At 36.9% G+C, this 12,859-nt stretch overlaps 1 protein-coding gene across 11 annotated transcripts in view; it reads right to left on the bottom strand.

Moving 5' to 3' along the window:
• Positions 1-3,908: 3,908 nt before the first annotated feature.
• The window catches only part of MEF2C (myocyte enhancer factor 2C), a 127,530-nt gene continuing 118,579 nt past the window's right edge, over positions 3,909-12,859 (bottom strand). For 8 of the 11 annotated variants that reach the window (XM_087761410.1, XM_087761415.1, XM_087761413.1 and 5 more), the window contains one exon: positions 3,909-8,652. In XM_087761410.1, coding sequence (XP_087617536.1) covers positions 8,331-8,652 — 322 coding nt within the window. In that variant the 3' untranslated portion in view covers positions 3,909-8,330. The remainder of the gene's footprint in view (positions 8,653-12,859) is intronic. The other 3 variants (XM_087761419.1, XM_087761417.1, XM_087761416.1) reach the window with 1 other exon arrangement.

The following is a 12,859-nucleotide window of genomic DNA, read 5'->3' on the forward strand; positions in this document are numbered from 1 at the left end:
TCCAACACTGTAAAATCAATACGCATGGAAAAGAAAGGGTTTGCAGGGAAAAGAAGGATGGTTATATTACCTAGACACAGGAACTGCCATATGGGATCAGATCAAAAGTCTGTTTATCTTGTTATCTTCTCCCTGACATTGGTCTGTAGGGGATTTTCAGGGGGAAGAACATAAAAAAACATGGCATATATGAATTCTCCCCTAGAATACCTCTCATCTTCCAGAAATAAATCATGGAAAATCTTCCTTTACTCCTTCAGCTGAGAACTGTAAGTGTATTATCGTGCTTAATAGGACAAACGGAGCTATGTCCTGTTAACTTATTTAACCCCTTATGAACTTACCCAGGCTTTTGGCTGCCCCGATGTTTTATGGCCATAAGTCTCACAACTTAATTATGTGTAATGTGGTCATCATATGTCCTTGTGAACCTGCTGTCTGATGGCTTCTTTGGACATCCCTTGCTTCCACTATTTTTGAGAGAGAGCTCGTAGTTGTTTCGTGCAGATCTGCTGTCTCCATAACATTCACATAAGCGTATACTCTCTCATTCATTTATTTTCCAAGTTGAAGACTCACATTTTATGTAATTTCTCCTTTCAGGCAGATTTGTCCCCAGCTCTTCTTATTCTATATTCTTTTTGAGGTGGAGTAATGTGTATTAGATCAGGGTTTCCCACTGTAAGAACACATCTGCAAATGTCATAATGATATTTTCTAGTCTGTCCCTCAGTTCTTTTCCAAAAAAAATCCTAACACAGTGTGAAAAGTTGCAAAAAAGTGACATGGGCCTCCGCGAAGCAGAGACAAATTTACTTCAGATGACTAAGTGCCACATGTATTATATTTTCACAAAATTGTCTTTGAAGGTGTAGGGTGTTGCTGTGAGGCAACAGCCACAGTGCAATCTCCTCCAAGTTTATGTCTTAGACTTTACTGAGTGAAAGTTCAGTATCTGTAGTCTGAGAGTACTGCTGTAAACCAGGCTACTTTTCCTTGGCTACTGACTATGAACTAAGCATGCTCAGGCCAGGAACCTCTCTTCAGCTTTTCCAAGTTAACTAATGTGTAATACAGTAAATTATAATTAGAGAAAGGGATGTTTTTCCTGATAAATAAATGTCACTGGGAAACAAAAAGGTTGCATTTCAAGCACCATTCTTTTGAGAGATATTCAGATATGTAGGCACAGAAAGGCAGAAATTTATGTGTTTTATTATTTTTTTTACTATGAAATTCCTTCCTTTGTGATGATTTTCTCAGTGGTTCAAAATGCAACCTGGTAAATGCAACTGACTGCATTTCTACTGGCCATTTCGGTGGTCTGCATGCTGTACCTTGGCTTGTCAACTCTTTGTAATCAGATTCCAGATGCTTTTTCCTTGTTTCCTCCTTTTGAGTTTTGGTGATACAACACACTTTTGTACATACTTGTCACAGGACACTGTGTTTTCATTGTGAGACTGCACAACCTACCCTGAGCAACTCTCCTAAATACAGAAAATAATTAGCTATGTAATGCACTGTCATAACAAAATTGTGGTTTACACCAACTATGTTTATCATGCAAGTATACTACCTTTAAGTTTTTCCCACGCAGTGAAATGTTCTATTGCATCATTTCTTGCCTTCAAAGAAGTGAAACCTCCACAGCTAACAGTGATCAACCACCGCCCCCCAGAACAAGGCAGTGTTTTCGAGCCTAGAACAACTGATCGGTCATTGTTCAGGCAAGTACAAACATACTTGAAACTGAAAACTCTGTGCAGGCTACGAAGAGATCACAAACAGAAGCACAAAGACAGAACAGGGTAGAAAGGAAAGTTAGAACAGCACACTTTTCAGCTTTCAGAAGCAATGTACTCATTTCAAATTAATCATTTGCACAAGCATCCTCATGTTAGCTTTGAATCTCTAGCTATTAAGGTGACACAGAATGGAACCACAGCATGCTCTGAAACCTGCTGGAAGAGGAGGAAGAAATACCTTCATCAGTAGAAATACTACTGTTAGCTGTAATGCCTGCTAACAACCGTTAAAGTTATCTTGGATGTGTTTACATGAACTGCAGAGAATGCAGTATAGATTTACGTAGTGCAGGTACTCTGAACACTCAATGTAAAGTGTCAAGTGCAGTACATGAATACAAAATAAACGTAGCCTGAGTTTGCTATGGTTAAACAGTCTGAGCTTCCCAAAATCAGGGACCCCAGAAAGCTGGAGTTAATGAGGAATAGGCTATGTTTGTCACTAGAGGCATGAACAATGGCTTTCTGCTGTTTACAGGCTAAATAGTCTGATTGTTTTTAAATCATTCCTCTCTGCTGGACCCTCTCAGCCCCCAGTATTTTACCTGTGGAAATGAAGGCATTACATTTGAGGAAGGGTTAGGTATGAATGGACCACACTGACAATAAGCAAAGGTATAAACAAAACTGACAGTCTGAGCTCTCTTTTGCAAAACATATGCAACAACTGTCTCAGCATAGTGTTCCAGTCCTAAAAAGATGCTATGTTGATTTTTGCTAAAGAAAAAGAAGAAAAACTTTGGAGGGAAAGGAAACACTTTGGATCGAGAAGGTATGTGGCTTAGTTATCTCAGACTGCACACTGTACAATTGCTTTTCAGAATGACATATATGAGCCTAAAGTGAGAAAGCCTATTTAAAGAACTGGTGATCTCCTCACTTCTATTGCAACACACAGTTTTAAAAATTGTTTAAAAATATAGTTCACAGAATCCAAAGCAAAGTAATCAGTATGTGTATGGTTCTTTTTCTGAAGTAATAAATAAGAAAACAGGGTATATAACAGACTCTATTTGCTAAGGAATTCCTTTTCCAGTGCAGGTATAGCATTACCAATATTAATCACACAGATGACTGATTACGGGAGCGAGTACTCCCAGATATGAATTCTTTAAGATTTCAGAGAGTATTCCACTTTGACTGCATTTCCAGAAATATTCTGCTTATCCTTGCCAATGATGACAAAAAGTGATTTACTTGAGAAAAACTTATTATGTAACAAAACCAATGACATTTAATCTAAGTTTTAGCATCTCATTTTTATGCTGTGTCCAACACTGCAATACTAGAAACACTTCTCTTTAAAAAAAATTGTCAATTAAAGCAACAGGTAAATAAAAGCATAGCTGTTTTCTTTCATAAACATATTTAGAAACTAGGCCTTGTAATGCTATTTTTGAAATTGCCACATTCACCAAGCACCTTAAGTTATTAATAGCTTGTCTGCCTCTGGCATGAAAAACCATCTTGTTGAATTAAAGTAATCCTTGTATTCTTAGACTCCAAAACTATAAATGTTAGCAGGGAAAAAATTAAATAACAACAAAAAAGTACACAAAAGGGAATAGATTAATTCTGATGCAGTCCCTAGGAAGTTATCATGTTAAAGAATATATATAAAGCATAGACCCAACAATATATGATTTTGACACAGAACATGCATTTTTTTGTAAGGTTATTGCATGGTTCTCTGCACCGGGAGAAACTGCAGGACATGTATGTACAGGAATATGGATTCCCTGTCAGGGACTAAGTACCTCAAAGTCAGGCATTATCTCACCTAGCTCCTCTGCTGGCTCAGACATCAGGGCCAGATTCAGATGGCCTCATTCAAAATGACACTAACTTCCAGAGCAGTAATGGAGTTTCTCTAACTCAGTGGGATGATGTGTGGGGCATTAACACTTGTGAGGCACCAATATGCTCGGGGAGCCTTAAAAAGGTGCTGAACTTTCTAAGCAAGCACAAGTGTCAGGCAGAGGGACCTCGAGGCAACAACTGCCAGTTGTTAAAGTGCTGATTCTTTCATGTGTTACAGTGCAAAACAGTGAAAACTGAACATTATTTAAATTAATAAAAAAATGCACCACAGACACCGTATCACTAAGAAAGCCAGTAACTTTACTGATTTGTCTGCAAAATACAAATTATACCTTATTTCCAGCAGGAGAATCTTTTGAAATTTTCCCATTTTTGTTCACTACAGACAGCTGAATTAAGTCCCTTGAGATACACAGATGTGGTTTAACTTAGTTATAACATCTTGTCATCTAGTGGCGACAAAGTCCAGCTTATGCCGCTGTGAGCCTCTACTTTAATATTTGTTGCAAATGCTTGTATGCTCCCATTTACAAGCTATTTTGTTATCACCATTGTTTTATGGAAGCAAATCCCCATGAAAGAGAAGAAAAAAAGAAAAAAAGGATACAACAAACCATCTGAAGCAATCCAAGTGTAATGCCTGTGGTAACCCAGGTCTGATATTAGTTACTCCACAAAAGACTCTGGTACTGCATTTTTTATTTTTTTTAAAATGAGTTACTTAACTGACCTTTTTTGAATCAAACTGAGGTACGGATCAGTCTGAGGTATGAGCAGGGAAGGTAGAAATGCAACACCTGATTATGAAAATAATCAAACAGATACTTTTGATGCAGAAGGTCTGTGGCTCAAAGCTTGGATTGCTCCACATCTTTGGTTAAAATATATTAACAAAAGCCTTTTATTACATCTACAGTCTGAAGCATTCTAACAGACACCAATGTTCCATCAGTCCTTCAAGAGACCTGTAGTGGCAGGAAATTAATGCCATATAACTGACGACATCACAGCAGATGGCACAAACAGGAACAGATGAAGTATGCCATGTTTAGGCAACAGCCTTTATTGAGGTTTCAAGTGGCTTTTAAAAAATTACAAAGCATTTACCTTCAAGGCGAAGGAAGAAGGAAAACAAAACAGCTCTGTTAGGACTATAGATAAAAGAGGGTATATAGGATAACACATACAATACAAAAGGGTTGACATCCTTGAAAACAGTCTATGAGTTCTTTTATTCTTATGCTAGCTTTACCTGAAAAAGATCTGAGGACAACAGATATTTTTATATTATTCATTAAAAACTGCTAAATTCCTCTTCTGGGAAAAATATAAGCCATTTTGTTATAAAACACAACTTTTGAAAAACACTGAAATGACAAAAGCTTTACTGGAAATGGCTCAATGCATACAATATACAGGTTGTGCAGATAGGGTATATCATATAATTGTCACCAGCAATTAAACACTAACTGACAACACCTTTTAATAGAGGTTAGCTTAGCTATAACAATACTTGCAGATGTCTAGAATGCCACTTCAGGTGTTTGAACTTACAATTAAGAATGTTGCCTAAAACATTATATAGCATGGGTTAAGGTAAAGTAAATGTTAATACTCTTTCAGGGCTCTGCCCCAAACTCCTTAAATACAAAGGAATCACACAATAAACCCAAATTAGCTTTGCAAATACAATAAATGGTAAGGTACAGATAAAGGAACAAGAAAGGTAGACAGTTATAGTTTACAGAAAGTGACTTCACAATCAAAGTTGTGCTTCTTATCATTAGATCAGTTTGCAAATATGCATTATCCCCCACAATTTTGCCAGTATAAGTTAGTTGCCCTCTGCAGCAGGAACAAGAGGGATGACTGGCATTTATTTTCACGTGATTCTGTTCTACTTGTGTTTATACAAAAATCACTGTCAGAGTTAATATAAATTGCCCAGGCAATACTTTTCACGCTACTTTCTGCTTATTTACTTGCAGTAATATATTACACTGCATCTTCGTTAAATACGATATCTTTCCTTTTTCATGCGTTGCTGAGGCAAATCGCAAGGTAAACTATTAATATGGCTATTCTTCATATATCAATAGACCAAATCCCCTTCCCCACTGACAAGTTTCTACTACAATACTGATAAAGTTGTATTTTTTCTTGAAATGACAAGGTACATTTGTGATATATTTGCATATTTTTGACACACCAAAGTTTAAAATTCTCAGAAGAGAATATGAGTATAGGTTCATCTGAAGGTGAAGAAAGTGGTTTCAAAAACAGTTTTTTTGTGTTTTAAAATTAATTATGGGCCCCATTTTACCTTTTTTTTTGTTTTGTTTTGTGTTTTTGTGTTTTTTTTTGTTTTGTTTTGTTTTTTTTAAACATGCGTATCTTTTTCTTTACCCTGCAGATTGCTACACAAGATAAGATGGATGCATTAGTAGCACAGTACTCTGCTTAAAGAGTTTCCAGATTATGCACTAGCCCCTGCACGGCTGAAAGTGCCTGTAAGGCAGGCATCTATAAAGTCATGATAAGTGAAAAGCGTATGTCCTAATGCATACTGTAGTCTGTTCATCATTCTCTACTACAGAGAGGTACACTCTATCATTGAGCAGTGCACAGCAACTGCGTGTATCGGTGGGAAATAGAGTGTGGATTTCCCTTAACCAAATGTTCTGTGTTGATATTTAGCTGTTGCAGCTGTATCCTTCATCATAGTGTCAATGTATGTAGGTGAGAGTTGGAAAGTCTCTTGGAAAAAGGAGAAACAGTACAGTTTTACTATGGCACTAATATTTTGCTTAAACACTTTTTCCCTTCAACAGAAAGGTTAAACCAAAACATTTGAATATACCATTTTCTTCTAATAAACAAGAGGGACAAAGAGGGACTTAAAGAGATGATACATTCCCTCTGGTCAAGCTATTTTAGTCAAAGGAACAATATGAGGCAGGAGAAAACGTGGATGCTATATGCTGAAGCAAATCTTGCTCAGGTGCCAATACACAGGGAGCGTTGTTCAACAATGTGCCCACTGTGAGACGACGTGACCACAGAGGTCCGTGAGAACCAGGGACCTGATGGCCAATATTGGCTGTGTAAGATCAATCGACTTCTGAGTGGTCCTTTAATTGATGATCTCTCTAAGAGTTTTACATCTGTGAGAGAGGGGAGTAATCTTTATAAAAGGCATGTTCATGCCAATCCCTCCCTTTAACTCTCCCTACTGCTTCCACAAATATTCACCTGCACTCACGTAACTGACAGCCGTTAGAGCTGTACATCCAATTCTGACAGGCAGAATACCAGCTTCATTAATGAGAAAGGGCCAAGTTATGCCACTTTGTCATTTAACCCATGGAAAACTACAAGATACGCAGGACATTAAGTAACAGAAGGGCCCTTAACTTGTTACAATGCACAAAACAGCATGAAAGAACTAATCAGTATATACAATGGATCGCAGTTCACCCAACTGATTGTAAAATGCTGTATTAAAATGATTTAAGTTGTTACACCATGGGTAAATTCTAACTTTTTACAGATCAGTCTTTCAACAGCTGACTTCGATCTGTAAAATGCATACCCAGTAAAAGAAAAACTGAAAGAAAATAGTTAAATGTGCAACTGCACAAATATAATTCCCCACTATTAAGATAACAAAAACTTTTGCTATTACCATAATTATTATATATATTAGAAAGCTATACACAAGCATGTTAATTTCACAGATTTTTTTAAAAGATTCTTAATATTTTATATAATTAGAAATACACATTTCAAAAACAAAACTTCTGCAAAGAGAAAACAGTTATCTTGGTTAGCAAAGCATGGAGTTCTTCATGGCTTAGGGTAGTGCTTTCTATACAAAAAGTCCTTTTTGTTTGTTTCTTCAGGACTGTTTAAAAGATTAGCGAAGCTATCAAGGAAAAAAGAACACATTTTGGCTTAAGGAAACTACAAAAGCCACAAATGCTTTGCAAACTCTGTCTTACTTTTTAATATGAAAATAAGCAAAATGTAATGTACATATTTTTATATTTTTTTTTATTTAATAAGTGATGCAGACCCAGAATTTTTAAAATTAAATATGTTAGCCCTCGAACTCAACATTTTTACAAGTATGGTCCTCTTTAAATGTTTTGATCCTTTTTAACTGAGTGCCATACTCTAATGATACGCCTGCATGTTTGTGAGCATTTTCGGTATGTTAGGTGACCCAGTCTCTTTCTAGCATCAATTCATGGCCACCCAACTGCTGGGTCTGTCAAAACATCTGTACATTTTCTATATGTTGCATAACAGCTGCTTTCTCTCTCAGTAAAGATCTGCCATTTCTGGCAAATGTTTTCCTTTTGTCTATTTACATGTAAATAACGTTGAACCTGCAACATGACACTATCTATTGTAACATACATTTTGCAAGGGAGCACAACAGTGAAAAGAAGTTAGCCTTAAAATCTATTTTGTACAAGTGTTCTGTTGTACAACTCAAGTGCTAAGCTTATCTCAGCATTTCTGTTTATCCTTATACTGTATCACTGAGGCAATTTAAAAGTACTTTTACAAAACAGAGTACCTGACTTTTTTTTTTTCCACACACGGCACATATAATGCATATCGACCCCCCCTCCCCCATTAAGGTATAGCACACACACACTGCAAGAAAAAAAAACCTAATAGGTAATAATGTTATCATGTTGCCCATCCTTCAGAGAGCCGCATGCGCTTGACAGAGGGGCTTTCCCTTTCGTCCGGCGAAGGTCTGGTGAGTCCAATGGGGGAGTGGAATTCGTTCCGGTGATCTTCTCGGTCACTTCCATCGTAGGAACTGCTACAGCTGCTCAAACTGTCAACAGGAGATCTCCCCGCCTCATGGCGCGTGTGCTGTGGGTATCTCGAGGGTGTGGTGGTACGGTCTCTAGGAGGAGAAACAGGTTCTGACTTGATGTTGAGGCTTTGAGTAGAAGGCAGGGAGAGATTTGTACTCTGAGATAAATGAGTGCTAGTGCAAGCTCTGTAGGAGGAAAGGAAACCCAGTTACAGACGGAGGAGGCATGGAGCCCCCAGATATGCACAAACACTCACACAAAACACCAGTGTAAAGGCTCGCGCAGGACCAGCACGTGCAGGGAGCACGAGGACTGTTTTCTGGGCAGAATTCACAAATTCAAAGAGATGAAAGCATCACAACAAATGTGGTTGGTTTGAGTGGGACATACCCTCAGTTTGAAAGGAGGTCTCGCTTTCAATCTCTCTCTCTTCTTTTTTTGACTCAAGCGTCATAACAAATTTTGGAAGGCGAGCCTTTGCACTGTTGGAACCACCTGCAGGTTTCTTTATAACTAATGCTTGTGTGTGTGTATGCACCAGCTGAGACAGGGGAGGCATGGACTTTCTGCTGGGATTAATCCAATTAATTTGAATGCACCCAACTATTTTTATCGCTGTTCATTTTGACATGTGACTTCAGATGCAAAACAGAAACAAAAATTTGGGCCAGGTACGTTTTATACCTTTCAGAATAGAGTTGAAATTACAGGTCCTAGGACATTAATAAAATACCACAGCCAGGCAAGGATTTAGATATGATTTTATGGTCTAAATCTATGAATTCATAACTCAATCCAGAATGCTTTTGAATAAGCTACCAAAGAGAAGCTGAAGAGTAGTGGAAGATGTCAGAGGATTGTACTGTTTGTACAATTGTAGGATTGTAGGAGAGCCCAGCTCAGAGGATGCTCCTAGCATCAAGAGAAACTGCTATGCTAAAACTGCGCTAAAACTTTTTCAAAGGCAAGGTATATAACTATTCTAAGTTCATTTTCTTTATGTGCATTTTTGTGAGCAGGTAGTGGCAGAGGAAAGCTGAAACAGGCACGGAGGAGAGTGAATACTGAGAATGTGCTTTATCTCTATGGGAGAAATGAGATCACTTGCATCTGCAGGATGTTTTGTACAAAAGCACCATCTCCTGGTAAAACCTGACTTTTCTCTTCGTTATTAAAATAGAATTCTCAACATGCAGTTCCCATTATGTTCCACTTCAGGGACCATTTGCTAGGCTGAAGTTAGTGTCTAACCCCAGAGACACAGTTTCAAGGTTTCTACTTGTGAGTATTTATACAGGGGGAGACTGAAGGCAGCAGGGGCAACAGACCACTTGGCCTCATAAGATTTTTAACCCGAAGGGATGTGCAGGCATTTTTACTGCAAGCAGAAGAAATATTGGGATTTGGAAGTAATTTTTAAGCATATAGAAGAAACAATTAAGTTTAAATGTGTGCTTTTCGTTTATTGAAATATTCCACTTTTCCTGATATCTCATCAACTGGGAGTTGAGCTTTACTTAAGCAACATTTACTACAACCTTGATGAAAGACAAAATGTTGTTTTCTTTTCTTCTGACAGATTTAAAGTGGAACTATATGGCTTCAATATTGAATGATACTAGCTGCTTTTATCAGGAATTATTGCAGTCTTTAATAATAGATGGATCTTGTTAGAAAACAGAGAAAAGAGGATGTTTTACCTCCAATTGCTTTTATTTACCTTTCATTCCTATACAGATGAATGTGCTAAATTTGCAGCAATCCCTTTCATAACTCACAGAGTTTGTGAGTAATAGCCCTCACAGCAGAAAATATAGGTGTGTTTTATTTTTTTTTGCAAAGAGGACATTTTCTTTGCTTTTGTAACCATTAAATTAACACATATATGAAGCTGTAAATATCAGACTTCGTCATTCCAATTTAGTGAAATATTCCACTCTTTTACTGAAAACTTGTTGAAAAGAATCCAACAAGAATCAAAAACACATTCTTGGTTTTTTTTTTTGTTTGTTTTGGCTTTTTTTTTTGCTTTTCATTTCCAGTGACTTTATTTTTCTGTTGCTTAGGAGATGCTAGGACTTCACCTGGGAAAACAGGCTGCTAGTTTAGCATGTATGATAAGACAATATATGATTTTAGACGCCAAGCTTATAGCTAAACCTGAAAGTCCTGTAAAAAATGATGGTGGAGCCTGGGGATTTGATTTGGAAGTGTTTGATATGAGCAGATGACATGCTGCTTTGCAAAGCTGGGGACAGCTAAAAAACCCATGCTAGTTAAAAACAACCATATTCAGTCAAATTTGTTCACATGGAACATACTTGCATTCTATTGTGTGACAGCCCCCAAAGGAACAAATCTAGAGGGATAAGCTGCATTTTCAATGAAATACAGCTAGCATTGCTATACTGCAATGTCACTTTTTTAATAGTGTTTCAGAAGTGAGTAAGAGAATGCATCTCTATACACTTTTCTTTGTGATTCATCAGCAGGGTTATGTAAATACCTGGCATACAAATTTGTGGCAGTTGCTACAGGTTGATCTGCATTTTGAACACTTTTTTGTAAATTGAAAAAAGGTTAAGAAGTCATTTTGGTAGGTCAGGACTAAATTTTTGAGGTTTAAAACAATATAAATAAATTAAAGCAATTCTTTTGAGTCCTCATTCACTTTTTTTCCCTTTTAAAATATAGTCTTTTTCTGCTAAACTATTTCTGAATTTTAATATCTGTTTTTTGGTGACTATAATTTACATTATTTCATTAAAATTTTCTGAAACATTTTAACCAGAATCTCATGTATGCTAAAATGGTCAATTACAAGGGAAACCTACTGTTACACATAGATGTGAATGGTGAATACTTGGGTGCAGTCTTTAGACCCATATTGTAAACAGGGGACTGACTCCTATTTAGAATAGAAGCTGTATTACAAAAAATGAGAATTCTGTCTGCTACAAAATGATTTCTTTTTGTGTATGTGTTTGTGTGAGTGTAGAAATAGCTGTTGGGATCTATATGTATCAATGTATATTTTACACTGTTGCTTCATATAATTATATATGAATTATATAATTAATTTTGGTCCAGGCATGCCGTATTTTCATCTTTTGAAACCTACACTAAGTTCACTGGAAAACCAACAGGTTTTGAATATGGAAAATCCACAGAGAAAATAAAGCAAATGACTTCAAAGGCTTGTGTATAATTCTAAGCACTCAGTCAGTGCCATGCAGTCCACTCATGTTGACATCATCACCTTTTTCCATATATTGTATGAAAAAATTTCATTTTATGGAGACAACGAAGAAAATTAATGTTTTAATTTTACACAGCAGTTCCTATTGAGACCAGTAGAGTGAAAATATGATGTTGATTTAGAATACAACACCCACATGGGAGAAATGCAGGTTCCTATCTGGGTTCAACACGGAACAACTACACAGCTCTGCTGTGCAAAAGGTGGGCAGCAAGTCAGCATGCAACGAGCTTGCAGGTGGGTTTAGTTCTTGCTGATGCTGGTGAGATCAGTTCTGTGTGTGTCTCCATCTATTCGAATCTCCAACTGATATGGAAGCTCAGCATGCACAGAGAGAAGTGCACGTCTGAGGAGGTGATGAGTGAGGACATGAACATGCACCAGATAGGTTTTTACAGAGGGAGAAAGTAGTCTACTGAAGGAAGAAAGAGCCTCACATACCTTTTCTTTTATGCCCACACTTGCTTCTCTAAATTAGTTTACTTCCTCACTTCATATATTTTTTTCCCCATAAACACATATAAGGAACCATTGAGAATTCACTGCAAAATTTAGTTATGTAGCTTTAGTTATGTGCTAGTCTGTAATTAGGAGAATAGAGGATATTTTTTGACTTGCTAGCAATGCAACCTTCCTCCCTCTCTGTTTTTCTTTTAGGTAAAAGCAAAGGGGGTTTTTTTGTATTTTTTGATCAATGTAAAAGCAGAATGAGGATTTCTGTGTGAAGATATTTTGATTAGCTCTCACACGTTAAGGTCTACACTTTAAAAAGAAATTTCTAAACGAAGAATAATATGAAACTGAATCACTGGAACATCTTATTTACAATGGTGGCGTAAGAAAAAAGGCTCAATCCTAAATATATAAAGCTTTTATTCAAAACAAGGAAGTTGGCAGAACTGATACAAAATCATGGGACATGATGTCACTGCACCTAAATGTTTCAGTAAAAGTGGTTCAATGGAGAATATTTGCCTGTATCTAGCTATGGCTATTACCTAATCAAAATTAATCGCTGTTAAGTAATAAGCTTGCTATGTAAGAATCAGAGAACAAGTCAACAGTATGCATGAATTTGGGCAATTTTTTGTTCAGGTGGGTATAAGTTTGGAGAACTTCTTTTATGTAAACAA

The sequence above is a fragment of the Nipponia nippon genome, unplaced genomic scaffold, assembly GCF_047370975.1.
Source record: "Nipponia nippon isolate SJK-2023a ecotype South Korea unplaced genomic scaffold, ASM4737097v1 scaffold_24, whole genome shotgun sequence".
NCBI classification, from domain to species: domain Eukaryota; kingdom Metazoa; phylum Chordata; class Aves; order Pelecaniformes; family Threskiornithidae; genus Nipponia; species Nipponia nippon.